This window comes from Amblyraja radiata, chromosome 2 (assembly GCF_010909765.2).
Source record: "Amblyraja radiata isolate CabotCenter1 chromosome 2, sAmbRad1.1.pri, whole genome shotgun sequence".
NCBI lineage: Eukaryota > Metazoa > Chordata > Chondrichthyes > Rajiformes > Rajidae > Amblyraja > Amblyraja radiata.
Genome location: NC_045957.1, coordinates 122,367,190 through 122,383,176, shown reverse-complemented (window position 1 = coordinate 122,383,176; position 15,987 = coordinate 122,367,190). Strand labels below are relative to the sequence as shown.

Below are 15,987 nucleotides of genomic sequence, written 5' to 3'. Positions count from 1 at the left end.
CTCTCATCCTTCTAAACCTATTCTTTTACTGCCTAACCGGCGGAGTTACTCCAGCATTTTGTGCCCATCTTTGGTTTAAACCAGCGTCTGCAGTTCCTTCCTACACACTGTGGTCAACCTCTTATGCACCGGTTGCCAAGCCTCCACATCCTTCCTGTAACGGGGCGACCAGCACTGCACGCAATAGTCCAAATGCCGCCGCCTACCCACAGTTTTTATGTAGAGCTGCAAAAACAATGTTTTAATCGTCCTGAAAGCAAAGAATCTGCCCAATCAAATTAAAAAAAACAAAATCCGTCATGAATTGTTTCAATGACATTTTCTAAAATGCTGCTCTAAAAGAGACCACATCAAAATAGTGGCCTGTTCAGTGGGCTGAGCTGACCGGGGCGATTGTGCTTATGAACAGGAATGGTTTTGCTGAGCTATATGCGAAAGTTGCATCTCGCTGTATCCTGGTACATGGCATGGGGGAAGTCCGTGAGGGTGAGCAGCAAAGCAGGACCAAGTCAGTGGATATATTCAAGGCAGAGATAATAATAATAATAATAATAATAAATAGTTTATTGATCCCCTCAGGGAAATTCAGATGTCCAGAAGCCAACAACCAACAAACCCACACATTCAGAACGAAAGCATACAAAAAAATACATCAATTACAATATGGACAATACCTGAAAGCAATAAATACTTAAAAAGACTCAATAATTAACTATTAACAATGCAAAACCATCCCCTACAGCCTAGCAGTCAGTATTATAAAATCTAATGGCTGCAGGGGTGAAGGATCTCCTGAACCGCTCCGTTCTACAGCGCAGGGAGAGGAGCCGGTTCTTGTTCCGTGTGCTCCTTTTGACCCTCCAGAATTTCATGGAGGGGGTGCCCGGAGTTGTCGAGGATGACCTGCACCTTGCTCCTCATACGATAGATTCTTGATAAGTTCGGTTGTCAGAGGTTATGGGGAGAAGGCAGGAGAATGGGGTTAGGAAAGAAGAGATAGATTAGCCGTGATTGAGTGGCGGAGTAGACTTGATGGGCCGAATGGCCCAATTCTACTCCTATTCCTTATGACCCGTCGTGGGTAACTCTATCGGCGCCCTTTCTTGGTTCTTCTTCTTCTTCTTCTTGGTTTCTTGGTCCTCCAAAATATTCCAAATGGAATTTAAACTGGAGGTGGTGAAGGGAGGGCTTAAGCCAGAAAGGGTTATTGGGAAGAAAGAGCTACTTTAAATTTAGTTGCATCTGGTTGGGTAACTATAGATGGGTGGAGATTATTCCATGCTTTAATTGTGCGGGGGAAGAACGAATGATGTGGCTCCTCTTTGCATACCTTGGGTACGTATAACAAAGAATATCACTGCGACCCCTCACTTGAGGCAATAAAGGGGTGGGAAGATTGCAACCTTCACGTGGTCCGCCCTGTTCCAACGAATGCAATCAACCCGCCGTGCACAATCAAATAAGATCAAATAAAACAAGCTGTCCTACAACTTTAGGCTGTGCGTGCCGTACGCAAGAAGAAGAAGACAACAACGACTTCATTCATTCAAGCTATTGAACCGGTGAGCAAAGCTTTCATTAAAAAAGCATTAGGGTATTTAATAGGTATTTACTAAAAAATAAACAATATCATCCATTTGAAAGACTTACCACGTGGGCATTGAATTTATCAAGTAAATTTTCCAAGAATTTTTTTGAGGATAAAAGAGATGCTTTGTTCAATTGCTCTTGTCTCAAATCATAGTCATCGTGCATGGGCTGAAAGGAAAACAAATGTATATCCTGCGTAAATATAGTCATCGGGTGATGCAGTGTGGAAACAGGCCCTGCGGCCCAACTTGCCCACACCGCCCAACATTGTCCCAGCTACACGTCCCACCTGCCCGCATTTAGCCCATATCCCTCCAAACCTGTCCTATCCATGCACCTGTCTAACTGTTTCTTAAACGATGTGATAGTCCCAGTCTCAACTACCTCCTCCGGCAGCTTGTTCCATGCACCCACCACCCGTAGTGTGAAAACAAAAGTCACTCCTCAAGTTCCTATTAAATCTTCTCCCCCACCCACCCCCCCACCCTCCTCCCCCCCACCCTCCATCTTAAATCCAATTCTTCAAATAGACAAAGATATTATAAAAATTAAAACTCCAGGACTCTTTACAGATGTGGAATATCTTTCATGGAAAATTAAACATGCGTGATTCAAAGTGGCAAGATTCATCGTAGAGGGACTTCAATTCACAATAAAAAGTAGTGCATTTATTGAAATGGTTTGAAAAATGCAGCAAACAAACAGGCCCTTCGGCCCACATAGTCCATGCCCACAATCGACCACCCATTTACACTAGTTCTATATTATCCCACTTTCACATTTACTCCCTACCTACGATGAGGAAATTAGCAGAGGTAAACTAACTGACCTACAAACCTGTACGCCTTTGGATGGAGGGAGGAAACTGCAGCAAATGGTGGTGGGTGTGTGGAACGAGCTGCCAGAGGAGGTGGTTGAGGCCGGGACTAACCCAATGTTTAAGAAACAGTTACACATGGATAGGGCAAGTTTGGAGAGATATGGACCAAGCGCAGGCAGGTGGGACTAGTGTGGCCGCTGGGACATGTTGGGCCGAAGGGCCTGTTTCCACACTGTAAGACGCGATGACTCGGAGAAAAGCCGGACACACGGAGAACGTGCCAACTCCACACAGACAGCCAGAGATTGGCGATACAGCCCGGAAACAGGCCCTTTGGCCCACTGAGGCCATGCTGACCATCGATTAGCCGTACACTAGTTCTGTGTAATCCCATCCTACACACCAGAGGCAATTTACAGAGGCCTTATTACCCTATACAAACCGGCACATCTTTCGAGTCTGGGATGAAGCAGGAGCACCCGGAGAAAACCCACGCGGTCACAGGTAGAACGTACAAACTTTGTACAGCGAGCACCAGAGGTCAGGTTCCAACTGGGATTGCTGGTGCTGTGAGGCAGCACTGTGCTGAATTTTAAATCAAACTTTAGAGATTAATAGCACAGGGGGCAGCTGTTCAGGTACTTGCGGCAAGCAGCACAGTGGTGCAGTGGGTAGAGTTGCTGCCTCACAGCGCCAGAGACCCGGGTTCAATCCTGACCACGGGTGCTGTCTGTACAGAGTTTGTACATTCTCCCCGTGACCTGCGTGGGTTTTCCCCGGGTGCTCTGGTTTCCTCCCACACTCCAAAGACCTGCAGGTTTGTAGATTAATTGGCTTGGTATAAAAGTGTGTGTAGATTAGTGTTAAGGGCCTGTCCCACTTAGGCGACTCTTTAGGCAGCTGCCAGGGACTAGTTTTAATGGAATTCACCTACGACAGCACCTACGTCAACCTTGCAAAGCAAAAATTGACGCCACTGTTGCCAAAAATCGCCTAAGTGGGTCAGGCCCATTAGTGTGCGGTCAGTGTGGACTAGGTGGGCCGAAGGGCTTGTTTCCGCGCTGTATCTCTAAACTAAACTAGCTAAAGGAGGGCTACTTGGAATAATTCCGTCTCGCAGATCTTCGCCCAAAGTCCTGCGGCTACTGCACATCCATCCAGGTGCTTTCAAATGTGATGAAGTTATCTGTAAAATCCACATGCAACTGAAGAAGGGTCTCGACCCGAAACGTTGCCTATTTCCTTCGCTCCATAGATGCTGCCTCGCCCACTGAGTTTCTCCAGCATTTTTGTCCACCTGCAACTTTAAAACCATCTCTTTCCTCAACTTTGTCCTTTTATCCTCAAGTCTGACGGCGCCATGGGAATGTGCTTCCCACAAAACCTGGTCAGGTATCTCCCCTCAGGGCGGCACGGTGGCACAGCAGTAGAGTCGCTGCCTCACAGCACCAGAGAACATGGTTTGATCCTGGCTGCCCGCGGGTGTAGTCTGTACGGAGTTTGTACGTTCTCCCCGTGACCTGCGTGGGTTTTCTCCGGGTGCTCCGGTTTCCTCCCACACTCCAAAGACGTGCAGGTTTGTAGGTTAATTGGCTTCGGTAAAATGTCCCCAGAGTGTGGGATAGAACTAGTGTGAGGGGTGATTGTTGGTCGGCATGGACTAGGTGGGCTGAAGGGTCTGATTCCACGCTGTATCTCTAAACCAGGGGTTTCCCCAACCTTTTTCGTCCTGTTTACCCCAGGCAACTTTAATAACACATAACAATGTCATCGCACTTATTCATGAACAACTAATGATGAACGGATACCGGTATACCAGAACCAAACCCAGTCAGTCGATGAGAAAAAAACCATGTACAAATCCAGAATCAACATTCACCCCCTGGGTAGTGAGATTTACCCCTTGGGGGGGGGGGGGGGGGGGGGGGGGAGAGGGGGGGGGGGGGTAAATTTACCCCAGGTTGGGAAACTTTGCTCTAAACTAAACTCAGAACCTTTTGATTGAAAACAAAAACCCCACAGGCCTATCAAACATTTCTCCACAGGTTCACAAGTTTCCTAAAGACACAGGGTTTCGCTAGTTTTTCACATAGTTATGATGGGGATTTAAAAAAGTTGCAGGAACTTTGTACCCATTATCTCACTAGCATCTCCACCCCCCCCCCCCCCACGCCAAAATGGGCATAAACAGATTAATAATCGATATTCTTCACCAAATGTTTCCATGTTTTTCTACTTCAAATCTTTGTCCCAAGGCCAACTGCAAGTACGATAGGCTGAATAGGACCATATTAAAGTTTTGAGCAATTTTGGGCCCCATATCTGGCTCTGGAGAGGGTCCAGAGGAGGTTTACAAGAATGATCCCAGGAATTGGTGGGTTAACCTATGAGGAGCGTTTGTCGGCACTGGGCCTGTACTCGCTGGGGTTAGAAGAATGATGGGGGGGGGGGGGGGGGGGAACCTCATTAAAACAAACTGAATAGAGAAAGGTTTGGATAGAGTGGATGTGGAGAGGATGTTTCCATTAGTGGGAGAGTTGAGGACTAGAGGTCACAGCCTCAGAATTAAAGGATGTTCTTTCGGGAAGGTAGACAAAAGTGCAGGAGAAACTCAGCGGGTGCAGCAGCATCTAAGGAGCGAAGGAAATAGGCAACGTTTCTGGCCGAAACCTTCTTCTCCTTTTGGGAAGGAGATGAGGAGGAATTTCTTTAGTCAGAGGGTGGTGAATCTGTGGGATTCTTTGCCACAGAAGGCCGTGGAGGCCGTCAATTAATATTTTTAAGGCAGATATAGATAGATTCTTGATTAGTGCAAGTGTCAGAGGTTGTAGGGAGAAGGCAGGCGAATGAGGTTAGGAGGGAGAGATAGATAAGCCATGATTGAATGGCGGAGTAGACTTGATGGGCCGAATGGCCTAATTCTGCTCCTATCGCTTTGTCATTACCATTGCAAAAGTTTTTTTTGTCCAGTTTGATTTAGAGACACAGCGCAGAAACAGGCCCTTCGGCCCACCGAGTCCGTGCCGACGAGCGATCCCCGCACATAACACTATCCTACACACACTGGGGACAATTTGCAATATTACCGATGCTAATTAACCGACAAACCTAACTTAGCCTAATTCTACTCCTATTCCTTATGACCTCATGATTGAAAGACGGTTCTCTGGCCGATCCAGATCGAGGCGATGGCTAGAGGCCCTGCAGCAGCCTGGGGTTCGCTTGGATCGGGTGCTGCTCCAGGAGACAGAGAGCGAGGACTAGATGCGGCCTGCAGTGGCACAGAGCGGTGGAGGACGCCTATAACTTTGCTTGGCCAGGCCTACCCGGCAACACCGCCTGGACAACAGGCCTTTATGGCCAGCCCCACTTGAAGGAACTTGGGACTCTGAAAACGTACCCTCAATCTGGCAATTCTTTTATATGGTCTCAGTGGGCTGTTTCGATACACATTGTATTTACATGAGCACATTGTGCTCATGTATGATTGGGCGCCACGGTGGCGCAGCGGTAGAGCTGCTGCCTCACAGCGGCAGAGGCCCAGGTTTGATCCTGACTGCGGGTGCTGCCTGTACTGAGTTTGTACGTTCTCTCCGTGACCGTGTGCGTTTTCATCCGGGTCTTCTTCCCACAGTCGAAAGCCGTACAGATTTGTAGGTTTAATTGTAAATTGTCCCTAGTATGAAGGATAGTGCTTGTGTACGGGGCGAAGAGTCAGTGGGCCAAAGGGCCTGTTTCCGCGCTGTATCTCTAAACTAAAATTGATTGTAATAGAAACATAGAAAATAGGTGCAGGAGTAGGCCATTTGGCCTTTCGAGCCTGCACCGCCATTCAATATGCTCATGGCTGATCATCCAACTCAGTATCCCGTACCTGCCTTCTCTCCATACCCCCTGATCCCTTTAGCCACAAGGGCCACATCTAACTCCCTATTAAATATAGCCAATGAAATCATTTACTGAGATAATTTACTGCAAAAAGAGACCTTCAATGCACCTCAGTAGATGTAATAACAAACAATAATTGAACATTATAAAATATTCTGTGACTGCTGGGGTTACCAAGGCATTTTTATCGGGAGTTTTTAAACGCACATAAATATACTAATATTAAAGAATGATGATTCAAAACTCTATACAATATTTGTTGCGTGTGCAGTAGAACGGGTGTCAAGGGTTATGGGGAGAAGGCAGGAGAATGTGATTAGGAAGCAGAGATCAGCCATGTGTAAGAAAGAATTGCAGATGCTTGTTTAAATCAAAGGTAGAGACAAAATGCTGGAGTAACTCATTGGCAGTATTTCTGGAGAGAAGGAATGGGCGACGTTTCGGGTCGAGGGGTTTCTTCAGACCGAAGAAGGGTTTCGACCCGAAACGTCGCCCATTCCTTCTCTCCAGAAATGCTGCCTCACCCACTGAGTTACCCCAGCATTTCGTGTCTACCAGAGATCAGGCATGATTGAATGGCGGGGGATGGAGTCGATGGTTTGAATGGCCTGATTCTACTCCTATAACACTTGAACTTTTAGAAGGCATTCAATAGAGTCTACCCAACACTTACACACATCAGTGCACATAACATGTCGATGGCAGCATGTGTAACACCATCGTGGTTTCTTTTCAACGCTTTCACTGTCTTCACTCCCAACCTCTCGCGAAACCTGGATGTGTAAAACAGGGGGATGGGATTATTATACCGAGGAATACCACCATTCCCAGCGAAATATTACACTGTCGGTCAAACACCAAGCACAACGTTTGAGGTGTTTCACAGAGTAACCCAGCGGGTCAGGCAGCATCTCTGGAGAACATGGAGAGGTGACGTTTCGCAGAGTGCTGGAGTAACTCAGCGAGTCGGCACGGACTCAGTGGGCTGAGGGTCCTGTTTCCGCGCTGTATTTCTAAAGTAAATAAATGGAAGCGTTTTCTTACTTGGGAAGTTTGGTGAAAGCTTGAAAGCCGGCCTTTGAAGCAACGAGCCGTCGTACAGCCTGAAACTGACTCTCCAGTTCGGCGTTGTTAGCGCTCTGCTCCCCTTCCTGAGAGAGCAACGCTGTGATGGCATTATTAATCAGTTTCTCCTTGTTCTCGGAGAAAAGACTCTGTCAGAAAACAAAAACCCATCCAATGCTCACCACCTCACACAAAGCAACGGCAGGACGCGCACAGCAGGAATGAGTGGGTTAACATCTGACGGGCGCTTGACGGCACTGGGCCTGTACTCACTGGCGTTTAGAAGGATGAGGGTGGGGGAACCTCATTGAAACTTACCGAATAGTGAAAGGCCTGGATAGAGTGGATGTGGAGAGGATGTTTCCATTAGTGGGAGAGTCTAGGACCAGAGGGCACAGCCTCAGAATTATAGGACGTGCCTTTAAAAAGACAAGGGGGAATTTCTTTAGTCAGAGGGTGGTGAATCAGTGGAATTATTTGCCGCAGACGACTGTGGAGGCCAAGTCAGTGGAAGGCGGGGGGGGGGGGGGGGGGGAGGTATTGGTTTGGTATAAATTGTCCTCAGTGTGTGTAGGATAGCGTTAGTGTGCGGGAATCGCTGCTCGGTGTGGACTCGGTGGGAGGAAGGGCCTGTTTCCGCCCCGTCTCTCTAAACTAAACTAAAGACGGCTGTGGAGGCCAAGTCAGTGGATATTGTTTTACGGCAGAGATAGATGGATTCTTGATTAGTACGGGAGTCAGGGGTTATGGGGAGAAGGCAGGAGAATGGGGTTAGGAGGGAGAGAGACAGATCAGCCGTGATTGAATGGCAAAGTAGACGTGATGGGCCGAATGGCCTATTTCTGCTCCTATCACTGAGGAACATGGACTTTATAAAATAGATCCTTACATCTTGTGTCACAGCGTGCACAACTCCACTGTATGACACGTTTGCATTGAACCTGAAAACGGCATCTGCAAAGTTACCATCTGAAATACAAAATTAAAATTTAGAACCATGCAATTTTTTCCATCAACTGCTTTATTGAAAAGTAACTTCTAACTGTTGGGCGGCACGGTGGCGCAGCGGTAGAGTCGCTGCCGCACAGCGCCAGTCACCCACGTTCTATACTGCCTATGGGTACTGTCTGGATGGAGTTTGTACGGTCTCCCCGTGACCTGCGTGGGTTTTCTCCGAGATCTTCAGTCTCCTCCGAGATCTTCGGTTTCCTCCCACACTTCAAAAGGATGTACGGGATTGCCAGTAAATTGGCTTGGTAGGATTGTAAATTGTCCTAAGTGTGTAGGGTAGCATAAGTGTACTGGGTGGTTGTTGATGGCAAGAACTCCGTGGGACGAAGGGCCTGTTTCTGTGCTCTATCTCTAAAGTGAAGCCATTTGAGGACATCAAAATCATATTTTAATTGTAATGCATTTTGACGCAAGGTTGTTTACTGTGAATCAATGTTTTGTCACAGAGTCTTACAGCGCGGAAACAGGCCCCTTGGCCCAAACCGGCCAACATGTCACATCTCCACTAATCCCACTGTCTGTGTTTGGTCCATATCCCTCTAATAGAAACATAGAAAATAGGTGCAGGAGGAAACCATACGGCCCTTCGAGCCAGCACCACCATTCATTGCGATCATGACTGATCGTCCCCAATCAATAACCCGTGCCTGCCTTCTCCCCATATCCCTTGTCTCTACTAGCCCCTAGAGCTCTATCTAACTCTCTCTTAAATCCATTAAGTGATTTAACCTCCACTGCCCTCTGTGGCAGGGAATTCCACAAATTCACAACTCTCTGGGTGACAAAGTTCTTTCTCACCTCAGTCTTAAATGCCCTCCCCTTTATTCTAAGACTGTGCCCCCTAGTTCTGGACTCGCCCAACATTGGGAACATTTTTCCTGCATCTAGGTTGTCAAGTCCTTTTATAATTTTATATGTTTCTATAAGATTCCCCCTCATCCTTCGAAACTCCAGTGAATACAAGCCTAATCTTTTCAATCTTTCCTCATATGACAGTCCCGCCATCCCAGGAATCAATCTAAACCTGTCCTATCCATGTGCCTGTCTAAATGTTCCTTAAACGATGCAATAATATCTGCCTCAACTACCTCGGCAGTACATGAGGCAGCAAGTTCTGTTAAAAACACAGTGGTCAGCTCCTGGAACGCACTGCCGGGGGCGGTGGTGGCGGCAGATACGATAGTGGCGTTTAAGGGGCTTTTAGACGGGCACATGGATGTGCAGGGAATGGGGAGATATGGATCATCCATCAGCAGAGGAAATCACTTAAGCATGGCATTATTCTCAGCACAAACAATGTGGGCAGAAAGGCCTGTTCGTGAGCTGCACTGTTCATGTTCTATGAAGCAGCGGTAGAATTGCTGCCTCACAGCACCAGAGACCCGGGTTCTATCCTGACTACGGGTGCTGTCAGTACGGAGTTTGTACGCCCACCTCGTGACCACGTGGGTTTTCTCCGGGTGCTCCGGTTTCCTCCCACACTCCAAAGACGTACAGGTTTGTGGGCTAATTGGCTTGGTGTAATTGTAGAATTGTCCCCCAGTGTGTGCAGGATAGAGTTGGTGTGCGGCAGGTCGGCACGGACTGGGCGGACCGAAGGGCCTCTTTCCGCGCTGTGTGTCTCTGAAACTAAAGCGGACTGCCATTTCACAACAAAATAGATACGACTTACTGGGTGGGGCATTGAGAAACCTGAGATGTAGACTTTCCACTTCCTCATCGACGGGCATGCTCAGCAAACCCCACCTCTGGCCCCTGTGAGTTGGCACCATCTTCACACACACGTCTCTGTTCCCCGAAGCTCTCACTCCATCCAATAGGCTAGCCATCAAGGAGTCTCTGAAAAAAATAGACAATAGACAATAGGCACAGGAGTAGGCCATTCGGCCCTTCGAGCCAGCACCACCATTCAATGTGATCATGGCTGATCATCCCCAATCAATACCCCGTTCCTGCCTTCTCCCCACATCCCCTGACTCCGCTATTTTTAAGAGCCCTATCTAGCTCTCTCTTGAAAGTATCCAGAGAACCGGCCCCCACCGCCCTCTGAGGCAGAGAAACACAGAGAGTAGTTGCTGGAGTAGGCCATTCGGCCCTTCGAGCCAGCACTGCCATTAAATATGACCATGGCTGATCATCCACAATCAGTACCCCGTTCCTGCTTTCACTCCCATATCCCTTGATTCCCTTAGTTCCAAGAGCTAAATCTATCTCGGCTTGAATACATCCGGTGAATTGGCCTCCACTGCCTTCTTCTCTGAAGAGCCATTGCTCAGTATAGGTACATTGGATTAAAACTTGGAATAGAATGGAATGGAATACATTATTGCCACGTGACAAGGTTAGGAAATTCATTGCTTGCAAACCCAAGGTATAGAAATAGCGCCACCTTCTGCGCTGACAAAGTTACAAAGTACGCGGCTCATACTTTGTCTCTTCCCTCCCCCACACCGGGTGCTCCATGGTTCTTCCCCCTCCCTCCCGGCGCCCCCCCCCCCCCCCCCCCCCCCTCACTCTCATCGATCGTCGATCATGGGTCGACCCGCGAGGCATCGCCATGGTCGCAAAGCCTCGAATTAACACAATAGACAATAGACAATCATTCGGCCCTTCGAGCCAGCACCGCCATTCAATGTGATCATGGCTGATCATCCCCAATCAGTACCCCGTTCCTGCCTTCTCCCCATATCCCCTGACTCCGCTATTTTTAAAAGCCCTATCTAGCTCTCACTTGAAAGCATCCAAAGAACCGGCCTCCACCCTCTGAGGCAGAGAATTCCACAGACTCACAACTCTCTGTAAGAAAGAGTGTTTCCTCATCTCCGTTCCAATTGGCTTAACCCTTATTCTTAAACTGTGGCCCCTGGTTCTGGACTCCCCCAACATCGGGAACATGTTTCCTGCCTCTAGCGTGTCCAAGCCCTTAACAATCATATATGTTTCAATAATAATAATAATAAATTTTATTTGTGGGCGCCTTTCAAAAGTCTCAAGGACACCTTACAGAATTTAACAAGAGTAAAAAACATATAATCGGAGTAAATTAAATAATAAAGACATCACCAATACACAAATTAAAGACAGAATTCGATCCAAAGACAAAAAAAAAATTCAATGAGATACCCTCTCATCCTTCTAAACTCCAGAGTGTACAAGCCCAGCCGCTCCATTCTCTTAATATATGACAGTATCGCCATCCCGGGAATTAACCTTGTAAACCTACGCTGCACTCCCTCAATCGCAAGAACGCCCTTCCTTCAATTAGGGGACAAAAACAGCACTCAATACTCCAGGTGTGGTCTCACCAGGCCCTGTACAACTGCAGAAGGACCTCTTTGCTCCTATACTCAACTCCTCTTGTTATGAAGGCCAACATGCCATTCGCTTTCTTCACTGCCTGCTGTACCTGCATGCTTACTTTCATTTACTGATCCTGTAGATGCAAGTATATCATACAGGTTATCACGTGGGCACCTCCCTTCATTGGTGTTTCGTTGAGCTAGGCCCACGACACCTTGGGGAAGGCTCAACAGTTGGTTCTGGTGCCCCATTACAACTCCCCACCGCACCCCTCCCCCCCCCCCCCCCTCAATACCTATTTAAGAAAGAACTGCAGATGCTGGAAAAATCGAAGGTAGACAAAAATGCTGGAGGAACTCAGCAGGGTAGGCAGCATCTATGGAGAGAAGAAATAGGCGACGTTTCATATAAGAAACGTCGCCTATTTCTTCTCTCCAAGTCAAGTATTTGTCACATGCACATACAAGAAGTGAAATGAAAGTGGCAATGCCTGTGGATTGTGCCAAAAACTACAGAACAACAGAACAGAATCAGTATTTACATTAAAAAAAATTAAAAAAGACCCAACACAACAGTAAATTAGTCCCTGGTGAGATTAGAGTTTACAGTCCTGACGGCCTGTCGGAAGAAACTCCGTCTCGTCCTCTCTGTTTTCGCAGTGTGACAGTGGAGGTGTTTGCCTGACCGTAGCAGCTGGAACAGTCCGTTGCTGAGGTGGTAGGGGTCCTTCATTATGTTGCTGGCTCTGGATCTGCACCTCCATAGATGCTTGCCTCTCCCGCTGAGTTCCTCTGGCATTTTTGTCTATCCCTTCAAAACCTGCTCTCACCACCTCTGCTACCGGTATCTATCTACTGAATTAACGAAGCTGCAGTCAATTAGCTCACTGTAACAAACACTAAACACCTGCATCCTATCTTCCACTAATCCTAGCCCATGTAACATCACAAATAGGCTGCAGCGAATCGTCCGATCAGCTGAGAAGGTTGATGGCTGCAACCTTCACTCCATTGATGAACTGTACACTGCAAGGGCCAGGAAGCGAGCGGGCAAGATCATCTCTGACGCCTCTCACCCTGGCCACAAACTCTTTGAATCACTTCCCTCTGGAAGGTGACTCCGGACTGTCAAAGCTGCCACAGCCAGACATAAAAACATCTTTTATCCACGAGTAGCTCTACTCAATAACCAAAAATCTGTAGCCTCCTTTTGCTCTGGTCTTTTATTTAGTTCACATGTTTAATCAATAATGTTTTATTATTAATGTTTAATGTTTTAAGTGTAATTCCTAACTGTCACTGTGTGTCATGTTGTCACTTGCGGGCGGAGCACCAAGGCAAATTCCTTGTATGTGAATACTTGGCCAATAAACTTATTCATTATTCATTAATATCACCCTTGCATATGACCGGGATACACTCGCACAGACAACAATTACAAAGAAATACAAAAAACTGGATGTCATACGTTTGCTTTCTGCCCCCAACTGACGCTGTTTCTTCTCCACCAAGATCACCTACTGCCTTGCTCTGTTGCCTCTGACATCTGCTTGACATCGTGACACAAAGTCCGTCCGTGAATTCCAAGCTCTCCAAATAGAGGTGTGGTCGATCTCGCTATGAAACGTCCACAACCCACCTCTCCATCCTTGCTGCTCAACTTCGGCTGCCAACTCTACATATCTAAGCTAGACATCAATGCTGGGGAAACTCAGCGGGTGAGGCAGCATTTATGGAGCGAAAGAATAAGCGACGTTTCAGGTCGAGACCCTTCTTCAGCCTGATGTCGAGGGGGAGGTAAAGAAAGGAAGAGGCGGAGACAGTAGGTTGTGGGAGAGCTGGGGAGGAGAGGGGAAGGAGAAGGAGGGAGAAAGCAGGGACTACCTGAAATTGGAGAAGTCAATGTTCATACCTCAGGGGTGTAAACCGCCCAAGCGAAATATGAGGTGCTGCTCCTCCAATTTGCGGAGGGCCTCACTCTGGCCATAGAGGAGGCCCAGGACAGAAAGGTCGGATTTGGAATGTGAGGGGGGAGTTGAAGTGCTGAGCCACCGGGAGATCAGGTTGGTTATTGCGAACCGAGCGGAGGTGTTGGGCGAAGCGATCGCCAAGCCTGCGCTTGGTCTCAATATCTAAGCCATTTCCTTTCATTAGCCTCATCCACCAAGTTCTCCCAAGGCATCGGCAGTTCTATAAAACGCGCCATCCGCTGACTAACTGAGCATTACACTATATCAGGCCTCAAACTAGTAGTAATTATTTCCTGCGGAACAAGTAGCTTTCCTCCTGAATAGACAATAGGTGCAGGAGAAGGCCATTTGGCCCTTCGAGCCAGCACCACCATTCAATGTGATCATGACTGATCATCCACAATCAGTACCCCGTTCCTGCCTTCTACCCATATCCCCTGACTCTGCTATTTTTAAGAGCCCTATCTAGCTGCTCCATTCTCTCAGCATATGACAATCTACCCGCATCTCCCAATCATTGGCCTCCTGTAGCTGGCCCGACTCATATCCGTCTGCAAATTTCCCTCCTCCACCTTTCTCTCCCTCATAGACAGAATGAATCGTTACATTCTCAGTCCTGATGCCTATTAAACCCTCCCCCCCCCCCCACCTTAAGCCTATGTCTTCTGGTACTCGATTCCGCTACTCCAGGCAAGAGACTCTGTGCGTCTACCCAATGTCCCATGACTTTGTACACCTCTATAAGATCACTCTCAGCTGCACCCGCTGAGTTTCTCCAGCACCTTTGTTTCCCTTCGATTTTCCAGCATCTACAGTTCCTTCTTGAACATTTTGTCTACTCCACAGCGAAATCTCCTCAAGGTACGCCTACTTTGAAGATGTTCTCCTCCTCCCTCCGAAGACAGTTTAACAACCTCCTCTCTGACTGCCCTCCCCCCACCCCCCTGTGATTCCCCCTCCAGCCCTCTGGCTCCTCCTCTTCCTTTCTCCTTTCTTCTCCCTGCCCCCCACCCTACATCAGTCTGAAGAAGGGTTTCGCCCCGAAACGTTGCCTATTTCCTTCGCTCCATAGATGCTGCTGCATCCGCTGAGTTTCTCCAGCACTTTTGTCTACCCTCTATAAGATCACCTCTCTCATCCTCCTGCGCTACAGGGAAGAGTCCCAGTCTACTCAACCTCTCCCGACAGGTCAGACCCTCGAATCCTGGCAACAATCTCACGTCTTCTCTGCTATCTTCAGGATCATCTGTTTTTCTCTACAATGTGTGACAAAATTAGGGGAGTCCGTCTAAAGATAGACAATAGATAATAGGTGCAGGAGTAGGCCATTCGACCCTTCGAGCCAGCACCGCCATTCAATGTGATCATGACTGATCATCCCCAATCAGTACCCCGTTCCTGCCTTCTCCCCATATCCCCTGACTCCACTATCTTTAAGAGCCCTATCTAGCTCTCTCTTGAAAGCATCCAGGGAACCTGCCTCCACCGCCCTCTGAGGCAGAGAATTCCACACTCACCACTCTCTGTGAGAAAACGTGTTTCCTCGTCTCTGTTCTAAATGGCTTACTCCTTATTCTTAAACTGTGGCCCCTGGTTCTGGACTCCCCCAACATCGGGAACATGTTTCCTGCCTCCACCGTGTCCAAACCCTTAACAATCTTATATGTTTCATTGAGATACCCTCTCATCCTTCTAAACCCATTCTTTTTCTCCAGGGACACTGCCTGACCGGCGGAGTTACTCCAGCATTTTGTGCCTATCGTTTCCTCGTCTCCGTTCTAAATGGCTTACTCCTTATTCTTAAAATATGGCTTACTCCTTATTCTTAAAATATCATACCTTTCTGTCGACGAGTACTTAGAAATCTGCCCTTTGATGTATTCGATATCAAAGCGCTGAGGATTTTCAGCATCGAGCACGAGAGCAAAGATCTGTGGGGAGGGTGGATGGAATGAAGAAACAATGAATCATTTCACCAACAATAGAAACCAATTACAATCACGTCTGAAGGTTAAAACTGAACAAAAAGCAACTGCAAAATGCGTAAAGGTGAGCCGCTCCCTCGTTAACCAAAAACCTGAAAGTGGGTGTACCAAATTAGGTTCAAGGACATTGAAGGGCAGCAAGGTAGTGCAGCGGTAGAGTTGCTGCGTCAAAGCGCCAGAGGATCGGGTTCAATCCCGACTACGGGTGCTGTCTGTACGTAGTTTGTACGTTCCTCCCGTGACCTGCGTGGGTTTTTCCCAAGATCTTCAGATTCCTCCCACACTCCAAAGACGTACGTACGTGTGTGTGTGTGTGTGTGTGTGTGTGTGTGTGTGTGTGTGTGTGTGTGAATGTGCGG

General features: G+C 47.8%; 1 protein-coding gene across 5 annotated transcripts in view; it reads right to left on the bottom strand.

The window, feature by feature from the left end:
• dnajc13 (DnaJ heat shock protein family (Hsp40) member C13) overlaps positions 1-15,987 on the bottom strand; it is a 211,203-nt gene that overhangs the window by 128,149 nt on the left and 67,067 nt on the right. For all 5 annotated transcript variants that reach the window (XM_033014744.1, XM_033014726.1, XM_033014734.1 and 2 more), the window contains exons 9-14: positions 15,483-15,574; positions 10,047-10,213; positions 8,253-8,332; positions 7,343-7,512; positions 6,972-7,071; positions 1,651-1,758 (exon numbers count right to left, since the gene is read on the bottom strand). In XM_033014744.1, coding sequence (XP_032870635.1) covers positions 1,651-1,758; positions 6,972-7,071; positions 7,343-7,512; positions 8,253-8,332; positions 10,047-10,213; positions 15,483-15,574 — 717 coding nt within the window. The remainder of the gene's footprint in view (positions 1-1,650; positions 1,759-6,971; positions 7,072-7,342; positions 7,513-8,252; positions 8,333-10,046; positions 10,214-15,482; positions 15,575-15,987) is intronic.